The sequence below is a fragment of the Piliocolobus tephrosceles genome, chromosome 16 (genome assembly GCF_002776525.5).
Source record: "Piliocolobus tephrosceles isolate RC106 chromosome 16, ASM277652v3, whole genome shotgun sequence".
NCBI classification, from domain to species: domain Eukaryota; kingdom Metazoa; phylum Chordata; class Mammalia; order Primates; family Cercopithecidae; genus Piliocolobus; species Piliocolobus tephrosceles.
This window is the reverse complement of record NC_045449.1, coordinates 25,826,157-25,853,602: the sequence shown is the minus strand read 5'-3', so window position 1 is coordinate 25,853,602 and position 27,446 is coordinate 25,826,157. Positions and strand designations below refer to the sequence as shown.

At 36.8% G+C, this 27,446-nt stretch overlaps 3 protein-coding genes across 3 annotated transcripts in view; 2 read left to right on the top strand and 1 right to left on the bottom strand.

Moving 5' to 3' along the window:
* The window catches only part of NF1 (neurofibromin 1), a 243,357-nt gene that overhangs the window by 57,649 nt on the left and 158,262 nt on the right, over positions 1 to 27,446 (bottom strand). The window contains exons 35-36 of the mRNA XM_026452251.2: positions 3,836 to 4,268; positions 2,300 to 2,640 (exon numbers count right to left, since the gene is read on the bottom strand). Coding sequence (XP_026308036.1) covers positions 2,300 to 2,640; positions 3,836 to 4,268 — 774 coding nt within the window. The remainder of the gene's footprint in view (positions 1 to 2,299; positions 2,641 to 3,835; positions 4,269 to 27,446) is intronic.
* On the top strand, positions 8,164 to 12,331 carry EVI2A (ecotropic viral integration site 2A). The gene is made up of 2 exons (XM_023182855.1): positions 8,164 to 8,545; positions 10,979 to 12,331. The coding sequence occupies exon 2, from the start codon at positions 10,988 to 10,990 to the stop codon at positions 11,693 to 11,695; it is 708 nt and encodes a 235-aa protein (XP_023038623.1). The 5' UTR covers positions 8,164 to 8,545; positions 10,979 to 10,987; the 3' UTR covers positions 11,696 to 12,331.
* Positions 15,893 to 26,387, top strand: EVI2B (ecotropic viral integration site 2B). Its single transcript, XM_023182852.1, has 2 exons — positions 15,893 to 16,045; positions 24,510 to 26,387. The coding sequence occupies exon 2, from the start codon at positions 24,531 to 24,533 to the stop codon at positions 25,884 to 25,886; it is 1,356 nt and encodes a 451-aa protein (XP_023038620.1). The 5' UTR covers positions 15,893 to 16,045; positions 24,510 to 24,530; the 3' UTR covers positions 25,887 to 26,387.

The window sequence follows — 27,446 nt, the reverse complement described above, 5'->3', positions numbered from 1 at the left end:
CAAAATACCCCTTAATCATTTAGGGATTTTATAAAAAGGGAGACACTTGATATAACCATAAGAGCACTGTGAGGCTCCTATGACAGAGAGGCGGGGTGCAGGCTTTCCTAAAATAAATCTCACTGGGACATAAAATATGAAAGGACTTATGGTCCTAAGGAGGATCAATAGAAATTAAGTCAGAATAAGGCACACAATACATTTTTAGTAAAGCCAAAACTCAAATTCTGGTTCCCTTTCCCACTAGTAGATCCAGTTATAATGGGGAGCGTAAGGACAGGTATCGGATGGCCTTTCCCTTCATCAAATTAGAATGTGAAAATCTTTAATCAGGGTCTGCTGAACTTCTTTCTGGGTGTCCTAAAAGTTACCCTACAAACTGACGGTTAAAAACAAAATTAACTTATAATTAAGTCCTCCCATTTTTCCCTCTATGACCTCATTACATCATATACAACCACCAATATCGAAAAAAAACTGTAATATCCAGTTTTCATTGAGACCAAATATCACTTACAAATATCTGAAAATATATTTAAGCAATTTAGGAGACAGCCTAAAAGACTCAGATTCAATTTAAAAATTTTAATTTTCTCCCCTGTCCAGTAAAGGAAATAGTTTGCTCAGTAAACGTCAGGTTTTCCTTACCTCTGAATGTTTATCATGCTACTGTATTTATGCAACAACCATATAGGAGAACAAAGCCACTAGAATTTAAGTCTGCCTAAAGGCTTTTTCTCTGGGATGACATGCTTCAGCAAAAAGCAGAAGTTGTAAGAGATTGCTTTAGGTCACTAGAGAAGAATACAGGTTTACTCAGGCTAATAATTGTTAAAAGGTTGTCTGTATTTTTCAATGAAGGTCTTTGAATTAGAAATTAAAGGCAGGCTTACAGCTCCATGTTCCTAAAATGTGAATATTAGTGTTATTGTTTCTAAGTTGATATATCTTTTTTCTTATTTAAAAAAATTTTAGTCAGAGTCTCACTATGTTCCCCAGGCTGGTGTGCATTGGCTATTCACAGACATGATTATAGCACACTGCAGCCTTGAACTCCTGAGCTCAAACTGTCCTCCCACCTCAGCCTCCTGAGTAGCTGGGACTACTGGTGTGTGCCACGGTGCTCAGCTTGTATCTTTTACTAATTCCCAGGAATTCTAAGTTATACAATTTTGACAAAACTTTTATCCTGTGTATTTCAACACTTATAAAGAATTGGACTTCCTCAACCCAGGATAGGTGTCACAGACACCTATGAGATAAAGGAAGCAAAGCATACACAAAATCTTGCAATTTCTAAAGCCCGTCCAAGTAAATAAATCTTGATTTTTTTTTCTTTTTCCTTTTAAGTAAAGGAGAATTTGGAATCCTAAAAGGCCCACTATAAAACCTGGGCTATGTTATCCTCAGGGAAAATTTTCAGAAGAATTTACATCTGTAAAAATCTTCAAAGTCTCAAGGTACTTGAGACAAATAATTATCCTAACTTGGTAAGGAGAGGTGCAAGGAGACGCTGGCAGGGAGGGAAAAGGTAAGATAAGAAAATACTACTTACTAAGTATAAACTATTTGCTAGGTTGCTATACTATACTACTACACATACTATTTTTTAAGCTTTTGTAGGTATATGAGGAAGGCAATTAGCTTTATTTTACAAATGAGGAAACTAGATCTCTGAGAACTTCAGTATCTTGCTCAAAGTACATAGCTAGAAAGTGGCATATCTGTTCAAACCAAATCTACTCACTCCACAGCCATGCTCTTTCCACATGCATATTCAAATTATTAAGCCTAAATGGAACCAATTACACTCTGCTCAGATGATGTAATTAAGATTTATTTTGAGAATTTTGTTAAGAGTGATGTAGGTGGAAAGTATGCAATACTGTTACCAAGTTATTGAACATTAGGCCTTCTTTTGTCAAACGATAATCTGACTTGACTTTTAAACTAAATCGTGATATACTTCTGAAAATGGAAAAAAAATTAGAGGACTTAGAGGAGGAAAAACTTAATTTAGGATACTTTGGGGAAAAAAAAAATCTGCTATGTCGTTTTGTTTTACATGAAAGTTTCCTGGAGAAACGACATATATTGGTTTAGTGTGAATCACCCTGTTTGGAATTCCACAGTTCATGTGAATACCCCACAACTTGATGATGTCACAGTGGTTAACCAACATTGCATATCTTCCAATTTACAATATTAAGGTAGAGGCTGTTTTAAAATTCGTTAAATGGTATCATTTTAAAAGCAACAAACCCCAAACAAAACTGAAGTGAATTTTTAAAAAACCTACCGTAAACTCGGGTCAGAACTGCCTAAATTAAGTAATGCGATATTGAGCAGTGTCCCAGGGACATCTTTTGGCCGAATCTTGGTGTGTTGGGGGATAGAGTCGGGCTGTGACAGCTCCCAGCGGGTCCGGATATGAATGATAGACTGGACAATGGCTTCACACTCCTGGTGCATGAAGGTGAGCGGCGTGCCCTGGTTTGCAATGGTTAAGGTGAACTGGTTCTCATCTACTAGGCAGATTTCTTCAATTTCTGAAGCATAATAGATGTCATTTAAAAAGACTGATTGTCCTAGGACTTTTGTTCGCTCTGCTGAGGTTACTTGGACAGCAGTAGAACCAACCTGGAAAGTGGTGGTGAGGGCGTGAAGTGGAGAAGAATTAAATTATTTTACATAAAATTCTAAAAGGCTCCAGAAACCAACCAACCAAACAAAACACTATGCCATTTAAGGAAGAGTTCCCACCATTGTATATTCAAATGGTTCAGTAATTGTTATGATAAATGTTCTCAAAATAAATAAACATTTACAAAATTTTTATTTTTTCTTTTTAAAAAGGTCAAGAATCTTATAGAATGCCGGGCGCAGTGGCTCATACCTATAATCCCAGCACTTTGGGAAGCTGAGGTGGGCAGAACACTTGAGGTCAGGAGTTCATGACCAGCCTGGCCAACAACCTCATCTCTACTAAAACTACAAAAACTAGCCTGCTGTGGTGGTGGGCACCTATAATCCCAGCTACTGGGTAGACTGAGGTAGGAGAATCACTTGAACCCAGGAGGCAGAGGTTGCAGTGAGCCAAGATCATGCCACTGCACTCCAGCCTAGGCGACAGAGTGAGATTCCATACCAAAAAAAAAAAAAAAAAAGAATCTTACAGAAAAGTACTGATTTTATCCTGAAGGTTCATGTTCCTCACTTTGCAAAAAGCATGCAATAATCAGAAGAACACTCATTAGGTAATTTCTACTCTCCACACATTCCTACGATTTGAATGACATAACAAACTGCCCTCTCCAAAACACTCTTCTAGTTCCAGCCTAACCTAGAATAAAATGTACACGTTTTATATCCTTCACAGGACCTCCATGATGACACAAATGTTGGTCTTCCTACATCTAGATTTACATAACCTTTTATTTTTTGAGAGAGAGTCCCCTTTGTTGCCCAGGCTGGGATGCAGTGGTACAATCTTGGCTCACTGCAACCTCCACCTCCCGGGTTCAAGTGATTCTTCTGCCTCAGACTCCCATGTAGCTGAGATTACAGGTGCCCACCACCATGCCCAGCTAATGTTTGTATTTTAGTAGAGATGGGGTTTCCCCGTGTTGGCCAGGCTGGTCTTGAACTCCTGACCTTAGGCGATCCGCCCACCTTGACATCCCAAAGTGCTTGGATTCAGGCGTGAGCCACCACAACGGCCTTATGTGACATTTTATACACCACTATGGAGGTAGGACACCTAGGGAGGCCAGGATATAGTCTAGTCAGTCAAGAAAAGCAATGAATCATTTACAAAACACAGACTAAAACTTACTTTAATAGAAACTTTGGTATCTTTGTGAGCTAGCTTGAGAGCATTGTGGAATACCTTCAGGTCCTCTTCTAAAGCCAAAGTGGCAGCAGGTAGTTTCTGTTGTTCGTGCTCTATGTGCTCAGCCAGTTTCCCAGGACAGTCTATGAAAACAAGCCTTTTGCTACCTTTGAGGCCAGTTAGCAGCCGCTCATGATACTTGGTGTACTCCCTGACCCAGGAGTTACAATTATAGATATAGACTGCGGAGACGTTGTCGTAAGCAAAGCCAGGAAAAACAACAAACCACTTAGAAAGAAAGTCTGTTTTAAAGCGATTGCTAGGCCCGGTATGGGTAAGGTCCACTACAATTTCATATGGCTTTGCATAATATGGCTTTAAAGTCAGTAAGACATGGTATATCAGCAAATCACCATTGATTTGACCAGTTTTGAACCTAAGGAAAATGACAAAAAAGACAAAAATTATTAACAGTGTTTTAAATAAATATACAGATGCCACTCATCAATTTTATTTTATGATTCATTTTCTAGAGAGAATAATATAAAGCAATTCTTCAAAGTCTGGATTCATTTTTTAAATCAGTTGTTTTTTGAACACTGAGAAATAAGGCTAAGAAAAGAGACAAATCTCCAATTCAAAAATTTTGAGCAACAACAACAATAAAAAATTTGCTCATTAGTCAAGAAGGGAAGAAAACAGTGGGAATTAGTAGGTTGCCTGCAGCCCCACCAAACTCCTTAGGTAAACAGTCTGGTAGGAATGACCCATCTGGAGCTCTGGAGTGAGATGGTTTTAGCCAATCCATTTATCCCACCTTGATCACAGACTGATTCAGCAATGAACACATGATTCAAACCAGGACAACCAGGGCCAAAGAGGCCCAGTTCAGGTACTTTAGCTTGAATTGTTGGGATTTGAGATATTTCTTTCCTGGTGTTTATAAACAAGGGAATACATAGCCCTAGGAGTTGCTAGCTCATATTTTGGGATATAAAAGAAGAGTTTCCCAAAAGACTGAAGAGAAAGAGCTGAGAAATAAAGAGACAAACTGGAGCCTTGGCCATATCATTTGTGTCTTAGATAAAGCCTCTCCTGGGGCCAATTTATCCCAGGACTACTTAGTTATATAAGCCAATAAATACCGTGTGTTGATTAAGCCATATGAGGTCATATGTTGCTTAAAACCAAAAGAATACTAATAAATGTGAGCAGCCACAGTGAGGACCATGAAAAAGCCCTGAAGTAATGGTACCAAAGTTTCAAATCAAAAGAATCTATATTAACTTAGGCCCAAAGTTTTCTGTATGTGATGATTCTGGTGATAATACTACTGAGTAAGTTAAAATAAATATCTTTACCTCAGAGGTTGGTTAATGGATATAAAAATATAATTAGGGCTTGGCACAGTGGCTCACGCCTGTATTCCCAGCACTCTGGGAGGCTGAGGCCAGTGGGTTACATAAGGCCAGGAGTTTGAGACCAGCCTGGCCAACATGGCAAAACCCTGTCTCTACTAAAAATACAAAAATTAGCCAGGAATGGTGGTGCATGTCTGTAATCCCAGCTACTTGGGAGGCTGAGGCACGAGAATCACTTGGACCTGGGAGGCAGAGGCTGCAGTGAGTTGAGACTGCACCACTGCACTTCAGCCTGGGCAACAGTGAGACTGTCTTAAAAAAAAAAATATATATATATATATATATGTATTATTATAATTAGATAGAAGGAACAAGTTCTACTATTCATAGTAAGGTGACTAGTTAATAGTAACGTTGTATATTTCAAAACAGCTAGACGAAACAATTTATTTTCTTTGAGGCAATCGATATCCTAATCACCCTGATTTAATCATTACACATTATATGCATGTATCAAAATATCACACATACAGGCAGGGCATGGTGGCTCACATCTGTAATCCCAGCATTTTGGGAGGCCAAGACAGGCAGATCACCTGAGGTCAGGAGGTCAAGACTAGCCTGGCCAATATGGCGAAACCCTGTCTCTACTAAAAACACAAAAATTAGCTGGGCGTAGTGGCACATGCCTGTAGTCCCAGCTACTTGGGAGGCTGAGGCAAGAGAATTGCTTGAACCCGGGAAACAGTTTGCAGTGAGCTGAGATTGCACCACTGTACTCCAACTTGGGCGATAGAGGGAGACTCCAACAAAAAAAAAAAGCAAAAACAAAACAAAATCACACATACCCCACTAATATGTACAAATTATCATGTATCAATAAAAAACTCCACCTCAGAGTTTTTAATCTTGTTGGGAGAAAATAAGATAAAAATATGACAAGTCAAATGATTTTAAAACAAGTCAAACATTTCAAGATAAATGATGTGAGGCAGAATGTAATCACTTGTCAAAGAACTGCAGAGAAAATACTGTTATTAAGACAAAAGAGAGAGAGAGAGATCAACACAAACTGGGCAGTCAGTGAAAGCTACACAGAAGATACAGTGGCTGAATCGGGTAAAGAGGAATGCAGAACTCAGCAAGAGGACTGGGCACGCCTTACGGAGAAAGACAAAAAGGAAAAGACACCAGTAACTAGATGTGTTGAAGAGACAGCTAGTCTAGCCAGAATGGAGGATTCAGGTAGGGAAGTTTTGAGAGAGAAAGCTGGGAAAATATAGAATAGTCAAATTGTGAAGAGACCATAACTGCTCAACCAAAGGGCTTAGGTTTTCTCCTAGGGGCTCATCATTTCTCAGAATATGTTCTGTGGACTACTGGCATCAGAATTACCTGTGGTGCTTGATAAAAACACAGTTTTCTGGTCCCAACCTGGACCTACTAAATATGAATCTATGTAGTGGGGCCTGGAAATTTTTATCGTGGTTTTTTTTTTTCTTTTCTTTTTTTCTTAACTCAGGCTGGACTGCAGTGGCATGGTCATGGCTCACTGTAGCCTTGACCTCCCCAGGCTCAGGTGATCCTCCCACCTCAGCCTCCTGAGTAGCTGGGACTACAGATAAGCACCACTATGACCAGCTAGTGTTTTTTTTTTTTTTTTTGTAGAGACAGGATTTTGCCATGCTGCCCAGGCTGGTCTCGAACTTCTGTGGCTCAAGTAATCCTCTCGCCTCAGCCTCCCAAAGTGCTGAGATTACAGGTGTGAGCCACTATGTCCTGCTTTTATTGTTTTTAAACAATCCTCTCATCTGATGTTTAAGTACACAAACATTTCTGAATCATTACTGTAAGTATTAGGGAAATGTTCAACCGGTTTTATTTACCCTTAAAGAAGGGGTGATATGACCAAAGACAGTGATGTATACAAGATATATGAAGAAGTTAGGGCTACCGAAAAGGTATTGTAGAGTCTAGGTATGACCTGATAAGGATCTAAAATACTACTGTAGACAGTAAAGACAGGGAAAAAGAAACTGATCCAAGAATATGAAGGAAGGACCAACATGATTCAAAGTCTGATCAGGACTGAGAGGACTTGAATTAAAATGGTGTGTTGTATACTAAGCCTCTGATATTAGAATGTTGCTATCATGAACAGAAACAAGAAGACTGTGACAGGCAGTCTCTTTAAAAGAAAAAATAAAGTTCTTTTTATTTTATTAACTTAATTTTTAAGAGATGGAGTCTTGCTATGTTACCCAGGCTGGATTTGAACTCCTGGGCTCCAGTGATCCTCCTACCTCAGCCTCCCTAGTTGCTGGGATTACAGATAGGTGCTGCCATACCCAGTTTTTTTGTTTTGTTTTGTTTTGCCATACCCAGGTTGGAGTGCAATGGCATGATCTCAGCTCATGCAGCCAAGATCTCATGATCTCTGCAGCCTCCACCTCCCGGGTTCAACCAATTCTCCCATCTGAGCCTCCCAAGTAGCTGTGACTACAGGTGCACGCCACCCGGCCCAGCTAATTTTTGTGTTTTTAGTAGAGACAGGTTTTCTCTATGTCAGCCAGGCTGGTCTTGAACTCCTGGCCTCAAGTGATCTGCCTGCCTCACCCTCCCAAAGTGCTGGGATTACAGGCATGAGCCACCGTGTCCAGCCCATACCCAGTTCTTAAAGTCTGTTTCAGACATGTTAAACTTGAGGTGATGACAGGATGTTTGACAGTTTGTGTGTGTGTGTGTGTGTGTGTGTGTGTGTACACACACACTACACCACACAAAAGCATTTTCTGTCCCATATAATCTAAGCTTGCTAGATATTTTCTCAAATAATTGATGCAGTTCCACAACTGTATATTATCTGACCAGTATCCCATGGACTCCAAACTCACATTTTCAAATCACTCTGTAGATTTCAAATACATCTTTTAGAGAAGATGTGAAATGGAAGATACCATTTCAAAACCTCTTTCGAATGACACTAAAGCATGTAGCAGGCCTATAGAATGAGCATACTGTCAAACGGCATTAAGTGGAAAACCCTCCCTGTTCTGGAGGCGGGGATTTGTTCTACAAAGCCTCCTGTCATGCCAGTGGCCAACTAGACGAGTTGGAGTTTTTTCGTTTTTTTTCCCCCGTGACATGTGCTTTAGTTGCAGTGGAAAGGAAATGTGTCATCTGTGGTTTGGTTTTAAAAGTGGAAAACTAGCTGCACATATCCTTTTTTTACTGCAGATTTACTTTAAGGCTCATATTCTCCAAGTCTATACTGCTTTAAATAAGAAGACAAGAAAAGAAGTGGTTTATCAAAATCACGTTATAATCAGATTTTGACCAAGCATTTTGTAAGGTAGGTCATATATATATACGGCTTTTCTTATGCCTTTTCACTTCTAACTTTTGACAGATTAGTGTTCGAGGAAATGCTATCAAAATGTATAAGAATCTCACTAACAAACTAGAATCGTGACCGAAAATGTATACTTTTTTATCTGTCCTATTACATAAATTTTAAGTTAGAAATGAAAAAATTTACCATTGCCATGGAGTTTTAAATTAGGATTAGGAAGGATTTAAGTTTGGATTCCACAAGTAAACCGCAAATGTTTTGTTATTTTTCAAAAGTTAAAAAATAAATTTCTCTTCACTAATGCTTGGACATTATAAATTCTACTGAAAATAAATTCTACCGAAAATGATCAGAGATAAGAAAACTTTTGATAACACAACCTGGCCTCCAAGGCATAAACTGGTGTAAAAACAGTCCTCAATTCTCAGGCATTTGTAAGGGCAAGAGAAAGTCTCATTTTGTCATACAGTTTGTTTATCTGGGCATTGCAGTACATCTGGCTGAAGACAATCAACAGCAGGCCTATTATCTGTCCCGTGGTAAGCACTGTTAAAATGTGTACCAATACTATGATGTATACTACACTGTTAATGAACTAATGTGACAAGAATAATCCACTTTAAATCATTATAGCATCTAATACAGAAGTCCAGTCTAGTATAAAAAGAAGGAAATTACTTGCTAATCCAATTTCAAGTATTTCTTTTTGTGAAATAATCATGAAATATCCAAAGATTTATGTCACTAAACTTAAAAATTAAAGATGAACACTATTATACAAAAGCCAGTGACTTGTGCCTTTAACTGTCTACTAAAAGTCATAATCTAAAAAGTAATCTTAATCCTAGAATATTTAATAATAGAGTTTTTCCCCCTACTATTAATGAAATATAGTCTCCAGTTAGCATTGTTTATTACATGCTACTTTTGTTTGTATAACTCATCACATTTCTTATTTTCAATTTCTTTATTTTAATAGTATACAAATGTTAGCCAATGACATATAACAACCATTTCTTATAAAACCTTGATGTTCAAAAGCCTGACTAGCAGTGGCATCCATGTTGCTTAGGAGTTGGTTTGGAAACAAAGACTTTCAGGCCCTACCTATACTAGCTAGGTAAAAGGACTCCTATGTACATTTGAGAAGAATTTCTATAGCACACATAGGGTTCTTAACCAGGCAATTTCATTTAGTAAATCTCAGGAGAACAATATAGTTTTGCTTTTAGTTCATTCAAATAAATGCTAACAATAAAATACTCCTTTCAAAAGTAGCTCAAGACAAACAGGTATATTATTATAAGATACCTCAATAATGATTATAAATCTTTCCTGCTGGGTTAGCGGTACATGAAACTGTTAAATTCTAAGATATGCCATTTCTATTTAAATCAATTATATGGTGGATAATAAAAATTTATAATATAACTTGTCTCCTTTTTGTTCTGGTTTCCAACAAGCTCAGGGCCAAAGTGGAAATTCAACTTTTTCAATTATATGTTGAGATGCTTAGAATCTGCCACTTCATCCCAAATCAAGATCCTGATGCTCTATTTCTATTTTATTACACATTTTCTTTTCTTTTCTTTTTAACAATTACATCAAAATCAGAAAAAATGCTAAGTATAAATGATGCTTTAAAAGAAAACCCAACAACTTCTGTTGAACTTTTAAGTCTGAATAGGAAATCTGCTGCTTTTTTTCAGATTTTTAGGTTGAGAAAAACCAGTATGCCTTTGCCTTCAGAAAGACAGTCAGTCCGGGGAAATAGAAATGAAAAGAGACAACCACCACAGTAAAACTGTGTTCACAAATATACTTACAAATGTATTTCTAAGTACCAGCTTTATTCTAAGCTTCAAGATGAACACCCAAGAAGGAAAAAGAACACCTTGAATTCCTATTAGAAGTTCAGTTTCTTTTGGTTGCTACCAAACTTCCCCTCTTCCCACCAAAAAAAAATTTGCATTTTTATTTCATACATGAAGCAAGAAGGTCAAGGTCACATTTCTTCTGTAAAGATTGGTGACAGGTTAGAGGGTGGGTAGTTTCTGCAAGAATGATCCTTAATTTTTTTTTTTTAAAGAAGGAATCAGAAAAGTAAAAGCAGAACTGACTGACTCAAAGCAGAAGTCTAACATGCTTCAAAGGGAGAAAACCATATAAAGTCATGATATTCCACTTAAAATGATTAATATTTATTTGTAATGCTAACTGCTAGCATCTAAAAGTGTAATAGAAAGTAAAATGCTTCTTCACACATAGCTGAATAGGAAAGAAATTCAGTTGAGAATGAATTCAGGATAGTGAATATTAGGCATAAACTTGTAGTTTACCCGTAACATCTCAACACTACTTTTAACTACAGTTACCAAAACTAGGATCCATTATTCTTTCACAAACTAACAAATTATATTGCTATCCCAACAGATTACCAGTATGCCCACGGACATGGAACACACAGGACATTACCTATATCTTGCCTTTCTGATGACAACAGTTTTTTCTTTGCCTCCTGGAACAAAAGCAAACTATACCCATCTGTGGGCTAACAGTACTACTTCCTGGGATTCAGTTATTCAAAATAGGACAGGCAGAAACCAAAATGAAAACATTAACACAAACCCTATAACTCCTGAAGCAGATTATAAAGGTAATTCTACAAACATGCCTGAAACATCTCACATCGTATCTTTAACTTCTAAATCTGAACGGGAGCTTTATATACCTTCTGTCATCAGCAACAGTCCAACAGTACAGAGCACTGAAAATACAAGCAAAAGTCATGGTGAAATTTTCAAAAAGGATGTCTGTGCGGAAAACAACAGCAACATGGCTATGCTAATTTGCTTAATTATAATTGCAGTGCTTTTTCTTATCTGTACCTTTCTATTTCTATCAACTGTGGTTTTGGCAAACAAAGTCTCATCTCTCAGACGATCAAAACAAGCAGGAAAGCGTCAGCCTAGAAGCAATGGTGATTTTCTGGCAAGCGGTCTATGGCCTGCTGAATCAGACACTTGGAAAAGAACAAAACAGCTCACAGGACCCAACCTAGTGATGCAATCTACTGGAGTGCTCACAGCTACAAGAGAAAGAAAAGATGAAGAAGGAACCGAAAAACTTACTAACGAACAGATGGGTTAGTGAAAAATGCGAAGTAGCAATGAGAAGGGTTATGGAGTAAAAATGAAGTCAGTTGGTATTTAATCCCAAAGTGTTGTTCTGATGATCTAAAATTTGACAAGGCAGATCTTGTAATTTAGAATCAAGTGGGTGAGACGGGGAGAAGTATGCCCGCTTAATTACTTAAACTGTGTACTTTCGTTTTGACACTGAATATTTTAAAAAGCAAATAATAAAATAACTAAGCATTTGAGGAAAGTTTTAAGGATAAATTGAGGAAACTGATTAACAGAGATAGCAAGGGATAATTAAATAAATATTCCCTATGTAGCAATAGTGGTTAGATGACCTTTGTCTGAATGTAATTAAACTTTGAAGAGTTTTAGTGTCCTTAAAGCCAAATATATGCTTTAACATCAAATGGAAGTCAAATTCCTAATGCAAAGATAGAGCTAAACTGTGCAATTTAATGGTACCTTCTTTGCTGGATGTGGCAGAATCCATACCAGCTTATCAGTCAACACAGCTAATTTTAGCCTAGATGCTTTTATCTTTCATATGGCACACGTAAGAAAGTGTTTTTCTACATTAATATTAAATTAAAACCTTTAATTTTGTATAATAAATTAAAACTCGGAATAAACTTGTGACTATGTATATTTCCATTCACTTTATTACTTTAGAGAACACTTTGTAAAGATCATAAGAAACAGAGCATGACTAAAATAAATAAGATTTATAGCCACACCAATAGGCTAAGTGTAAATGCAAAGTATGTTTTACTGTTTAAGATTAATAATATTCATCTTTTCTATAAATACTACTTACTGGAACATTAACAGCAAGTACTCAAGGGTTGATTAATATCTGGACTTCAAGGATGCCAAGTAGCCTAATGATTGATTTGGGGTGTGTGTGTGTGTGTGTGTGTGTGTGTGTGTGTGTATGTATGTATGTTCAAATTTGGAAAACTGGATACTTCAGGTTATTATTTAACCTTTCAATAAACTGGCTTCAAGTAAAATAATGACTTACATTTAAGTTGAGACCCCCCTCATCTTCAATTAAATATATTACAAAAATTGGTTTGACAGACTTTCCAAATATCTACTGAAATTAACACAGGGCTAAGATCAGGCCGCATTTCAAAAACTCATCCCTTACTGGGCATTTATTTTGGCCAATATACTAACCATTTTAAAAAATATTTTTTATACATTTTTTCCCAAATATGACTACAACCTTACTCTCCCTTAGTTCTAAGCTAGTGATTCTTACCCTGGCTGCATGTCAGAATCACCTGAAAAGATTTTTAAAAACACCAATGCCTAATCCCCATGTCTTCCTTCTGATGCAACTGGAATGGGGTGAACTCTAGGCATTTGTAATTTTTACGTAACTCTCAAGGTGATAACTGCTCTTGGTCATCAAATTCAAATGTCTAGGTATTATTAAAATAAGAGGAAAAAAATAAAGCATCATTTTTATTATCAATTTATTAGCAATTTGTAAAAACCAAATCTATTCTCTAAACAAGAAATCATAAAAATATTATTCCAGACAAAGTTAAGTGTCAACAAAGTAAAAAGGAAAGCATAAGAATATTCATGCCAGTCATGGTGACTGAAATCAGGTTATCTTTTGAGCGGAAAAATGACCCAGATTAGAAATGAAACTGGACAGACTTCCCATTCTGTGCAAAAATTGAAAATTTGAGATTGTGCACCAACACATCCAATAATAACACAAAGCACTCCTTGAATCAAGGGTCATAAATAAATACTTGTCAGAGAAAATTAAAAGAAATTAGTATCATTATAAAACTAGGAAATTACTTTCATATTCAACATACTAGTCAAACTTTTTCTCACCAGACAGCTTCTACCACAGGGATATTTAAAAGAATATTTAAAATTCACCACTTACTATCTTGGCTAATAAACATATACTCTCAGAATGATACTATCCAATGATAGTTAACGAACAAACAGAAGTGGTTCCTTTCCAAATGACAGGTCTTTAAAAATCGTAGGTAAGATACCTTTGAGTTCAAAATTTAAAAGACATTTAGTTTTGAACAAAAACACACTCCCTATCCCTGGGTATTACAGTTCACCAGCTTAATTCAGAGATTTAAAAATAGTGAATCAGGTCAGGCACAGTGGCTTACACCTATAATCCTAACACTTCAGAGGCCAAGGTGGGAGGATCACCTGAGGCCAGGAGTTCAAGGCCAGCCTGCACAACAAAGTAAGAGCCTTATCTTTAAAATACATAAATAAGTCAGCCAGCCAGCATAGTAGCATGTGCCTGTAGTCCCAGCTACTCAAGAGGCTGAGGCAGGAGGATTGCTTGAGGTCAGGAGTTCGAGATCAGCCTGGGCAACACAGCAATACCCTGTCTCTAAAAACAACAATACTTCCAAAACTCAGTGAATCAAAAGCTTTATATAGCATTTGAGTATATTATGCTTTATAGTAGGAGCCCATTAAAAAAAAATCTATTCTTTTTGCACCAAGCTGTAAGTACCTTGAAGTTAAGAACCAGGTCATAATAACCTGTGTTTCCTGCAGTGACCAGGAAAAAGCAGTGCATGGGTTAACACATTCCATATCTACTATAATATGCACCATGCAAGGCACATTACATTTATTTAATTCCACCATAAGCTTATAAATTAGGAATTATAATCTCCATTTCTCAAGAGAGGAAAGGTGACTTACCCAAAGAAATTTTTATTCAGATGGACTCACTCTTTTCAATATACTTTGTTTAGTTAACTTCAAAATTTTTTGTATTTTAAATTTTTGTGGGTACATAGTAGGTGTATATATTTAAAGGGTAATAAGATGTTTTGATACAGTCATGTAATGTGAAATAATCACATCATGGAGAATGGGGTACCCATTCCCTCAAGCACTTATCGTTTGTGTTACAAAGGATCCAATTACACTTTTAGTTATTTAAAAACGTATAATTATTAATGATAGTCACCCTGTTGTGCTATCAAATAGGTCTTATTCATTCTTTCTATTGTTTTTTGTACCCATTAATTAACTGGTAACACCATCTCCCCGTCTCCTCACTACCCTTTAGTAACAAGTTAACTTTAGTTAAATTCTTATCTAAAACATGATCCCCAATTTATTTTATTTTCCACTGAGAAGTAACTACTGTGTGGGCAACCAAATAAATGGTTGTGAACTTGAACTCAAAAGTCATTAGTAAAATATTTGGTCAAAATAATTTAATTACAGATATACAAATGGCAAACAGGCATATGAAAAGGTACTCAACATCACTCATGAGAGAAATGCAAATCAAAACTACAAGGAGACATCATCTCACCCGAGTTAAAATGGCTTAACCCAAAAGACAGGCAATAACAAGTGCTGACAAGGATGTGAAGAAAATGGAACTCTCGTACACTGTTGGTGGGAATGTAAATTAGTACAACCACTATGGAGAACAGTTTGGTGGTTCCTCAAAAAACTAAAAATAGAGCTACCATATGATCCAGCAATCCCACTGCTAGTATATACCTAAAAGAAAGGAAAACAGTACAAAGAGATACCTGCACTCCCATATTTGTTGTAACACTATTCACAACAGCCAATATTTAGAAGCAACCTAAGTGTCCATAAACAGATGAGTGGATAAAGCAAATATGGTACATATACACAATGGAGTATTATTCAGCCATAAAAAAGAATGAAATCCTGTCATTTGCAAAATAATGTAATTATACTTTTACCCTGGACTTTTTATATTATGAGGAAATAACATTACATTTAGTGGTTACCTACAGTGGGTGAGGCATTTATACATGTTATATTATGCTATCTTATTTAATCCTCACAATAACCCAACAAAATATTCCTTTAGAAGAAGAAATGGTGACTCAGAAGTACAGAGTCTTGCCTAAGATCGTACAAGTAAACAGAACACATCACTCACTTCTTATGAGAAGAAATCTCACTATAACCCAAATGGCAGCTTTTCTTCTTAGAACATGTAATTTTCTCTTCAGGACTCCATCCTAAATATTTAATTTATATAATCATATTACTAGAGCATCTCAAATATTTATTTACATAGATTAATTAAAAGCACTCAAATCATAGGGCTCCAAAATGTATTTCAAAATAAATTCTGTTAAAGTAATATATTTCTTAAGTCACTTTGTGGTTTATTGCACTTCCGGAACCAGCTATTGATAAACTTCCTCTTTTTCTACAGAAGCTATTTCAGTTTGCTAGAGGAACATTTTAAATCTGAATTGAACCACCCATTTTCCTTTCTTAGCCAAATCACCAAAATGTGCAGTTAGAACAAGAATTTAGCATTCTGCAAAAGAAGTTAACAGCTGAGGTAAGAAAATTTTCACACAATTTGGTTTGATCTTGCTTTATATAAAATTTATTTTAAAAACTGTCATTAGTGTTTTAAACTTAAACTCTGATAGTCTAAAGATGTCTATAACAGGTTTTTGTGGTTTTGTAGCATAGAATTAAAAAATACTCAGTGTTCAACTTGCCTCAGAAAAACATTTTCACCTAGGTTTGTATAAGACCTTTTAAGTTTATTTAATCACACACACACACACACACAGACATATATTGAAACGGAGTCTTACTCTGTCTCCCAGGCTGGAGTACAGTGGTATGATCTCGGCTCACCGCAACCTCCACCTCCTGGGTTCAAGCAATTCTCCTGCTTCAGCCTCTCAAGTAGCTCAGATTACAGGCGCCCACCACCACGCCTGGTTAATTTTTTTGTATTTTTAGTAAAGATGGGGTTTCACTATGTTGCCCAGGCTGGTCTCCTACTCCTGACCTCGGGTAATCCACTCACCTTGGCTCCCAAAGTGCTGGGATTACAGGAGTGAGCCACTGCCTCCAGCCACAGTCATATTTGTTAACCTTAGTTTTATAATTAAAAATAAACTATGGTCATGGCAGATAAAGGTAAAGGTTAGAAACAGAACTAGATTCCACAGGCTATGACTGAATTTATAATCTCCAAAATATTAATTGTTAAAAGTTCTAAGGTACTTTTTATAAAATTTTCCTGTACATAATATAATCCATAAATTAAAATTTTTGTATCCCCTTTAGTTTGCATAGTAAGAATGGTCACCTTCACTTAGTTTAGAAAGAAAAAGAAATCAGATGTGGTATCTGATTAATATTATTATTATTATTATATGTGCTTCATTATTATTATACATGCTTTATTTTTTACATATAGATTTTTATACTTAATAATGATGACATGAAAACATTATGGTTCATTTTGAAAGCTTACTAAGCCAAAAGTGTTAGTGAAGAGTCAAACATGCACGCATATATTAATATCACCTATGTGTTTATGTCATATTATGAGACTTTAGAACATAGCATAAGATAGAAGAAACCCAAAGAATAAACAATAGAAAATTATTAATATGCACAAAAGGTGCTTGCTGTGGGTAAAATGGGCAAATAAAAACTGCAAAGAGTATTTTACACACACTTATAAATTTAGGGAATAATATGTTCATAGTGGGTGATATCCCATTTCAACACTTAATAAATACTCATGACTTTCTCTTAGAAGGATTTCTTCTAAGTAATTATTGTGGAAGTCAGAAAATAAAGATATTTATCTCTTTTTCAGATTAGGCTTGTCTATGTATTTTTCTGCTTCTAATATTTAGTTTATTTCATTATGCATATTAAGTCATAAAATCTTACTAAATTTTTTTCACTATCATATTTCATAAAATTAAACTAAAAAATTTCCCATGAATCCTTAAGGTGTGTTTTTGTCATCACAGAATCCCATACATTTGTTTTTTTGTTGCTGTTTTGTTTTTTTTTGAGACGGAGTCTCTCTCTGTCACCCAGACTGGAGTGCAGTGGCACGATCTTGGCTCACTGCAACCTCTACCTCCCAGGGTCAAGAGATTCTCCTGCCTCAGCCTCCCAAGTAGCTGGGATTACAGGCACCCACCACCATGCCTGTATTTTTGTATTTTTAGTAGAAACAGGGTTTCACCATATTGGTCAGGCTGGTCTTGAACTCCTGACCTCAAGTGATCGGCCTGCCTCGGCCTCCCAAAGTGCTGGGATTACAGGCAGGAACCACTGCGCCTGGCCCCATACATGTTTTTAAAGGATTATTCCCAAAACTAAAGTTTACTAGTAGTGCCTGTGTTTTCCAGCTAATTCCTACATAATTCTATTTAGAAGGGAACTTTAATTCTGATTAAGTTTGAATTGAGAAACATAAATCTGATGCCTTTCGACATCCAAGCTTTAAAAAAAAACACCATAAAATTTTCAATAAACTAAAAAAAGGAGAAAAAAAATTTTCAGTAAACTTACTTTAATTACTTTACATATAATTCCCGCCAACTCACATCTCCTTCCTTCATAAAGCATTTCTATTTCATAACTTTTCTATGAAAGACAGTATAGCACATATAGTGAAATGTGATAGAAAGAAAGGATTCTGGCACAAGATTAGCATGATTTTTGTATTAGTGCCACTACTTAGAGCTGTGATACTGCCAAGTTACCCAACATCTTGGTGTCTCAGTTTCCTTATCTGCAGGATGAAAAGACCACCACCTAGCTAATTAAAATAGGATACTGCTTAACCTGTGGTGGGTGCTCAGTAAATGGTCACTATCACGATACAAGATGGTCATCAAATACTTCCTACTGTAGGTGAAGGTCAATTTTTCTTTCCACTCTTCCTCAAGATGCAGAATGGCTGGTTTTTTCCTTTATCGTTTCAAAACTTCACTAGTCAGAGATAATACTACTGCTAAATTTTAATCTATTATGTTTGCATCACAACTTTTATTATATCAAAGTAATTGATACAGCTATCTATATTTGCCTTTTGTCTAGGACATACTCTCCAAATCCTGATTCTCTTTAAAAGACAATGGCATACTTCCTATCATATCCAACTTAACAGCATCAATTTTAAATGCTGGACCGTTTAAGTACTTATGCACTATATTTATAAGAACATGTCTATGGCCTGGCTTGGTGGCTCATGCCTATAATCCCAGCACTTTGGGAGGCCAAGGTGGGCAGTTCACTTGAGTCCAGGAGTTCAAGACCAGCCTGGGTGACATGGTGAAACCCCATGTCTACAAAAAACACAAAAATTAGTTGGGCATGGTGGCATGCACCTGCAGTTCTAGCTTCTCTAGGGAGGCTGAAGTGTGAGGATCGCTTGAGCCCGGGAGGCGGAGGTTGCATTGAGCTGAGACTGCACCACTGCACCGCAGCCTGGGTGACAGAGCTAGACTCTGTCTCCGAAAGAAAGAAAGAAAAAAAAAATAAAAAAGAACATGTCTTATACATGGGGACTCTTGCTTCACTGTAACTGTCTTTAAAATGTTTAGTTACATTTATGTTTTTCTTTTTAAAATACTCTAAATATTCAGCAAAGAAAAAGAACCAAAATCACAGATTTAAACCTCATCAAAGTGCCAGCCTATAATAATGAGTAAAATACTGGCATATGAGGTCTGACAAATTTGGTATTTGCTTGAGCAGCAGACTAAGGGATTTCTAGAAAAACTCTATATAAAATGTACACACGTACACGGGTTCTTTGGAGTAATTGCTAGGCATACTTTTAGATAGTGTCACGAAAAAAAGGTGGGGGAGAGGATGGTAAGGATACTCACAGCAGACAGGAGAGCCTGAAATGAAAGGTAAATGAATTTGAACGGATGGTTCATTCTGGTCCTCCATTTTAGAAAGCAAGCTCCTCTTCACAGGCTCCCTTCACTGGCTCCCACGCACAAACACAGGCCAGCCACGACAGAGCAGCATTTTGCCGTTGCTTCTTTCATCTACTTCAATCATCTCCCCCCACCCCCCAACTTCTTCATTTTGCCTGCTTCAATCATCTACACTGCCTTCTTGCTAATTATATAACCACTGCTTTTTTTTCAGCTGTTTATTAACTTTTCTTCTTTTCTGTATCTTCTCTAGTCAATTGACCTTCCACTTTTCTGTTTGCTGCTTCCTAGAGGTTTTTTTTTTCTCTTTTGTGTTATTCGTATTTCTTTGCATTGCCTTTTATCTTACTCTAAATCTTCTTCTCCTTTTTATTCCCCTGCCCAATATTGTTCTTTCCCTACAGAAAAATGTTGGTACTTCAGGTACACACCACTTACATATTTTAAAATGTGTATGCTAAATAACCTTCCACACACTGGCCTCATTACCTCTGAGAAAAAAGTCAGTTTTTTCCACTACTATATTCCCTATTTCTTCTTCTTTCAAATCTTTCTCTTCCTTCTCTGGACTATGTTGAACTGCCATCATAGAATTCTAATACAGTTTCTAGTATTCTGATGTAGCAGATCCTAGGAGGATAAAAAGCTAACTGAAGAGTGGTAGAAAGTGTTAGGATAGGCAAAAAATGGAATTTGGTTTTAATATTGCCATAACCATTAACTGACAAGTGAAAATCTCATACATGGAGGGTTCCACCAGCTTACTACTGACATTAGAGGATAGAAGCCTATCAAAATTGATCTTACAAACTAACGTGGATTTTTAATTATGTTCCTGTTTGGGCTCTTTCCTTCTCTAATTCCTTTTTCAGCTAACTGAAAAGAGGAACCGTATGGTTTCCTTATTTTAAGCAAAGTCACAAAAGAGGAAACATTTTTGGCTAAAGACAATTCATGGCTTGTATTTTCTGATGCTTTGGATAGCATTAAAACACATTTTAAAAATGAAATTCTGAAGAATAAGAATTTTTTCCATTTTTTAAAGAAGCCCCCTCCCCCTCCTTTTTTTTTGGTAATCTATAAGAATAATGGGTAGGAACTGCATGGATGATGACCATCTAAAGATGATTCAAATCCCTATATCTGTGCCAAAAGTGTTCACGTTTTCCTTTTAAATCTTTTGCAAAATGGATAAAAAGCAGAATTTATTAATTTAGATTTCACTGCCTCTGCTTATATTCTGGTAGAAGTACTAGTAAAAAGCAAAAAGTAAAATGGAAAGGAATCAAGAAGCCCAATACTGGTTAAATGTTTACTGTACTCCTAATATATAAGGCATTATACTACAAAGAAATCAAAACATAAAAACATGAGGCAATAAAGGGTAGTAAGAAGAACGTATGCTTTGGAATCAGGTGGCCCTGGGTACAAACTCCCAATCTGTCACTTAGAGTGGTATAACATCAGGCAAACCGTTTAACTCATTTGACGCTGTCTCTTTATCTGTAAATAAAAGATCCCCTTACCTTCCTCATAAAGTAAAGATTCAGTAAAATAAAGTATGCAAAGCTGAGATAGTATAACACATAGTATGCTCCAGATAAGTATTTTTCTTTCTCCTTTCTGCCTTCTTCAAGGTTCTTTATAATCTTGTTTGGGGAAGTAGGTATAAGAAAATGTGAAAAGTAATAAAAAATAAACACAGTTACTTAAGAGAATAGAAGTGTGAGTGAGGGACATACATGAATTACGTAAGGAACCATTAAAAACAATAAATGAGAGCTAGGGGGAATTCAGTAAATGACTGATCTGTTTGGGCTATAGTCAGTCACCGAGAACTTGGGTTAAGAAGGGGAATTTAAACTGAGGTCTGAAAGATGAGGACAGATTCAGATATGTAGCCAGAAAGAGGAAGAGGCTAGGTCTGGGGGGGGGGGGGGGGGGGGCCCCACAGGGCGGGGAAAAAAAAAAAATAAAAGGGGTGGTTTGGGGGGGGGGGGGCGTGTGTTTAGAAAGTATGCAAGGTGGGAAAGGGATGCATTTGGCTGGATAAGAAGTTTCAGTCATGATATGTGAATCTGGACTGGTTAACTCAAGCAAGAAGGAAGAAAACTCAATTTAGAAGTTTTATCTTAACAGGCCAGGCGTGGTGGCTCACACCTGTAATCCCAGCATTTTGGGAGGCTGAACTGGACAGATCACTTGAGGTCAGGAGTTCGAGACCAGTTTGGACAACTTGGTGAAACCCTGTCTCTACTAAAAATACAAAAATTAGCCAGGTGTGGTGGTGCATGCCTACTGTAGTCCCAGCTACTCGGGAGGATGAGGCACAAGAATTGCTTGAACCCACGAGGTAGAGGTTGCAGTGAGACAAGGTCATGCCACTGCACTCCAGCCTGGGTGACAGAGCAAGACTCTGTCTCAAAAGAAAAAAAAAAAAAAAAGAAGTTTTATCTTAACAGAAAGAGAAAACCCTCAAGCAAGGGAGTAGTAACCTGATCATGCATGCTTTTAAGATTAATTCAACAGTGTGCAGGAGAGTTCAAAGGAGAACTGTTTTAAAATTTAGACTTAAATTATTCGTATAGGGAAAAAAATCACATACCTTTTCTTCTACTAAAACAGGGTCATTTATCTTCACTGTGTACCAAGTGGTAGAGGAGTAAGCAATGAAAACTATTTAGATACGCTGAGAAGGTAATCTGTAAAACCTTTACTACACCTTCCAACAGAACATCAAATCTCTCTAAATATAGGCTTATGAGTGAGAAGAACTATAGTTTCTAATCATGTATACCAATATCTAACACCCTAAGATTTTCTATTCCCTAATGTTAAGAGATAACCAAATGGTTGCCATTGTGTTTGATGATGTGCAAAACAAGTATATTATATTAAAAGTTGCAAATTGTCTCAGTAGAACTCCTAACTTTAGAGAAAAGGCAACTGAGAACAGGAAAGGTTAAGCAACTAGTTCTCATGGTTAGATAGGTAGTTAGATGGGAGAAGTAGAACTGAAACTTAACTCTCCAAGTTTTAGCATCTACCACTTCCCAGAAAAAGCCCTACCTGCCAAACTTTCATATGTGCCTTATTTTCCTGTGCCCACATTGTTGCTCTCCCTGGCTGGAAATTTGTTTAATTAGTTCTTACAGACCTTTTAAAATTCAGTTCCAGTTTTACTTCACTGAAGCCTTCCCAGGCTAGGTTAACTTCTCTGTACCTCTCCTGCATACCTTTATGAGAAAGCTTATCAAATTATTGTAATTGGGCCAGGCGTGGTGGCTCACACCTGTAATCCCAGCACGTTGGGAGGTCGAGGTGGGCGGATCACCTGAGATCAGTTCTTGACCAGCCTGGCCAACATGGTGAAACCCCGTCTGTGCTAAATATACAAAAATAAGCCGGGCGTAGTGATGCATCCCAGCTACTTGGCGGCTGAGGGAGAAGAATCACTTGAACCCGGGAGGAGGAGTTTGCAGTGAGCCCTGATCACGCCACTACACTCCAGCCTGGGTGACGACAGAGTTAAGACTGTCGAAAGAAAGGAAAGAAAGGAAAGAAAGGAAAGAAAGAAAGAAAGAAAGAAAGAAAGAAAGAAAGAAAGAAAGGAAAGAAAGAAAGAAAAAATTATTGTAATTATTTTTTAGGTTTTTTTTCTTTCTTCTTTTTATTTAGAGATGGGATCTCACTATGTGGTCCAGGCTGTTCTTGAACTCCTGGCCTCAATCAATCCTCCCACCTTGGCTTCCCAAAGTGCTGGGATTACAGGCATGAGCCACCATGCCTGGCTTTTACTGTTTGCTTCTACCACTAGAATCTGAAACACTTGAAGGCAGTAACTATCTTTTTTTTTTTTTAATTCTTTAAAATCTCTTAAACCTAGAACAGGGCTCCACACAAATGTGGCATTTATCAATAAATGAATGAAAGCAGCAGCAGGACTATTTGACCAACTGGATTGAATTTATTCCACCAGATTCAGAGATCACTCTAGGATTTTAAGCCTAGGACTCTGAGTTGAATTGAATCCTTTAAAAATATGCAATCTTAACATCAGGCTACCATGCTACAGAGACACTGAGGATGCTGCAAAGATTACTAACAGACTCTGTGTCTGTGCCTAAGAAACTTAGTGGTACCATTAACAGATAAAGAGAAGTCGGAAAAAGAGTCAGTTGTGAGGGTAAAGATGAATTCCATTTTAAATATGTTAAATTTCCTGATAATGGGATGGAGATACATATATATGTGTTTATATATATATATATACACATATATATACACGTGTGTATATGTGTGTGTGTGTGTGTGTGTGTGTGTGTATACATATATATAAACATCCACCAAGTCATACAAATAGAATTAGGACAAAGAAGATGTAGATTGGAGGTAGAAGTTTGGGAATTGTGGCATAAAGCTGAGAACTAAAATCTTACAGAATCAGGAAAAAAGAGAAGTAGGTAAGGGTGAGGACTGAATATCAATTAACCATACTTAGAAGGCAGAAGAAAAAGAGCCAGTGAGAGTAACATGAAAGGAAGACTGATTACAAAAAGCTACTTGAATATTAGTGAAGGAACAGTAGTGACTAATGTGGTGAAGGAGGGGAGGGGAGAAAAGAAATAAAAAAACAATTGGATTAGGTAATAGATGGTCACTGGTGTTCTTCAAGGCAGGAGAATCAATATATTTCTAGTAGTAAATGGTGAAAAAAGGTAGAGAGCACATGGATCCAGCATATAGAGCCTACGTGTTTTGAGAAGTATGACTGAAGTGAAGTACTGAAATATAATGAAGCTAGAGGGGCAGCAGAGCCAAGTGCAGAACTTATATTAATAAAAGAAGAGAGACCACTGCTTATGAAGTCCAAATACTGTACGATGGGTTAGAGTATACCCAAGAGTTGTTACACCAAGCCTACAGTGTATCAAGTCTAAATTAGGAATAATAACTACTAATCAACTACTAATTAGGAATAATGTCTACCTACTTAATGCCAGGCATTATAATGAAAAGTCAAATTTTTAACTAGACACCAATGACGCCTAACTGTCTTTCTCTTTCATTTTAAACCCACTATAGATAAGGAGGAAATATTCTGAAATGGATCCCAAATATTTCATCTTAATTTTGTTTTGTGGACACCTGAACAATACATTTTTTTCAAAGACAGAGACGATTACAAGAGAGAAGCAGTCACAGCCTACCTCAGTCACATCATTAATGTCACATGTATTGGCTAATTCTCAAAACACAACAGGGAATCCTTTCGGTCAACCAACGCAATTAAATGACATTTCTTCTAGACAATCAGTATCACCTGCCAAAGTCACTGCTGGACAACCAACACCAGCTGTCTATATCTCTTCTGAAAAACCAGCAACACATACTTCTGCTGGACAACCACTTGCCTATAACACCAAACAACCAACACCAATGGCCAACACCTCCTCCCAGCAAGCTGTGTTCACCTCTGCCAGACAACTACCATCTGCCCATACTTCTACCACACAACCACCAACGCCATTTGTCTACACTTTCACTCAACAATCATCAACTGTCCAGATCCCTTCTACAAAACTAATACTACCAAAGGTTCATAATCCATCCACACAACCAATATCAACTGTCAAAAATTCACCTAGGAGTACACCAGGATTTATCTTAGATGTTACCAGTAACAAACAAACTCCACAAAAAAACAATTATAATTCAACAGCTGCCATACTAATTGGTGTACTTCTGACTTCCATGTTGGTAGCTATAATCATCATTGTACTTTGGAAATGCTTAAGGAAACCAGTTTTAAATGATCCAAATTGGGCAGGTAGATCTCCATTTGCTGATGGAGAAACCCCTGACATTTGTATCGATAACATCAGAGAAAATGAAATATCCACAAAACATACATCAATCATTTCACTTACACCCTGGAAACCAAGCAAAAGCACACTTTTAGCAGATGACTTAGAAATTAAGTTGTCTGAATCAAGTGAAAACACTGAAGACTCCAACAACCCCAAAACAGAGAAAACAAAAGATCAAGTAAATGCTACATCAGAAGATAGTGCTGATGGATCAACAATTGGAACTGCTATTTCTTCTTCAGATGATGCAGATCTGCCTCCACCACCTCCCCTTCTGGATTTGGAAAGACAGGAAAGTAACCAATCTGACAAACCCATAATGAGAATTGTATCTCCTCTGCCAAATGATTCTACTAGTTTCCCTCCATCTCTGGACTGTCTCAATCAAGATTGTGGAGATCATAAATCTGAGATAATACAATCATTTCCACCCCCGCCTGACTCACTTAACTTGCTCATGCCACCGGTAGATTTTATGAAAAATCAAGAAGATTCCAACCTTGAGATCCAGTGTCAGGAGTTCTCTATTCCTCCCAACTCTGATCAAGATCTTAATGAATCTCTGCCACCTCCACCTGCAGAACTGTTTTAAATATTACAACTTGCTTTTTAGCTGATCTTCCATCCTCAAATGACTCTTTTGTTTTTCTTTATATGTTAACATATACAAAATGGCAACTGATAGTCAATTTTGATTTTTATTCAGGAACTATCTGAAATCTACTCAGAGCCCATGTGCATAGATGAAACATTTTTTTAAAAAGTTATTTAACAGTAATCTATTTACTAATTATAGTACCTATCTTTATAGTACATTTTACATATGTAAATGGTATATGTTTCAATAATTTAATCACTCTGAAACAATCTACATATACTTATTATTACCCCAGTACAGTTTTTTTTCCCCCTGAAAAGCTGTGTATAAACTTATTGTGAATAAACTTTTATGTTTCCATTTCAAAGACTGGGGTGGAGAGAAATAAGAGACTAAGTATACACTCCAAGTTTTAAATTAATACCTCAAGTATTAAATAAACATTCCAAGTTTGTGGGAATGGGAGATTAAAATGCATGTCTGAGAATAGAGAAACTTTCTTCTTGGTTTCATCACGAAGAGTAAAGCAAACATGTTAAAACATCAACTGAAGGGTTGGGTTAAAGACATTTACCCTGAAAAAAACATGAGGATACATCATAAAATGTAAATATTTTCCTATCATGTCGTGGGGAGGCACAAATCTTAAAACCAGCATCTTTAAAAAGTTTCTTCTTTATAAACACCCAAACAAAATCAAGTTTTATAAAGAAAAAAAAAGAAAAAGAAGACTATGGTTTCATTGTAAATACGGGTGATTTTGGGTGATTTTTTTTTCAGGAAAAAAGACTATCAAAACACAGATGATTCTCAACTTTTTACTAAACTTATACTTTCTGACGCTATCCACTCTTAAATCACCTTTCTTATACAGAATTTCATCTTTATCCATTATCTGACAATTGGTAAATCTGAGTTATTAGAGTAGGAATGGGCCCAATCTTTGTCAAGAGTAGTCATCAGCCTGAGATTTTGGGGATGCCAGCCTGTGTCTGCAGAAGTGCTCCTTTGCCCAACAGGCACATACTCTTCCTCATTAGTCCCATTTAACTCCAGGGGGAAGCAAGCACTTAGAATAAAATGGTAGCCCAGTCTTGGAGAATCACTCAGAGTTCTGGGATTTTCAGAATAGAACATAGCATTTATTCATAGCACTGGCATTCATGACATTAACAAAGCTCCATATTTAATAAGAACCAGTAGGGTTTTGGACACAGGAATTTTACGTACAATGTTTTTCCTAAAATCTTTCAAGCCATCTTTACTGACCATTAATTTTTTAATCTGTAGAAACACTTCCTTGAGCTTCTTTTCCTGAATAAGCATAATACTTATTGTCATATTACATTACATCTTTTGTCTTCCTCATTAAAAAGTTTCTTTCATGTATTCTTCAAAGTTAGTACTTTTTTTTGAGCCAGAGTCTCACTCTGTCACCCAGGCTGGAGTGCAGTGGCATGATCTTGGCTCACTGCAACATCTGCCTTCTGGGTTAAAGTGATTCTCCTGCCCCAGCCTCTTGAGTAGCTGGGACTACAGGTGTGCACCACCACG

Excerpts from the sequence above, each read along its gene's own strand:
- EVI2A (XM_023182855.1), top strand. The coding sequence starts at position 10,988 with ATGCCCACGGACATGGAACACACAGGACATTACCTATATCTTGCCTTT.
- EVI2B (XM_023182852.1), top strand. The coding sequence starts at position 24,531 with ATGGATCCCAAATATTTCATCTTAATTTTGTTTTGTGGACACCTGAAC.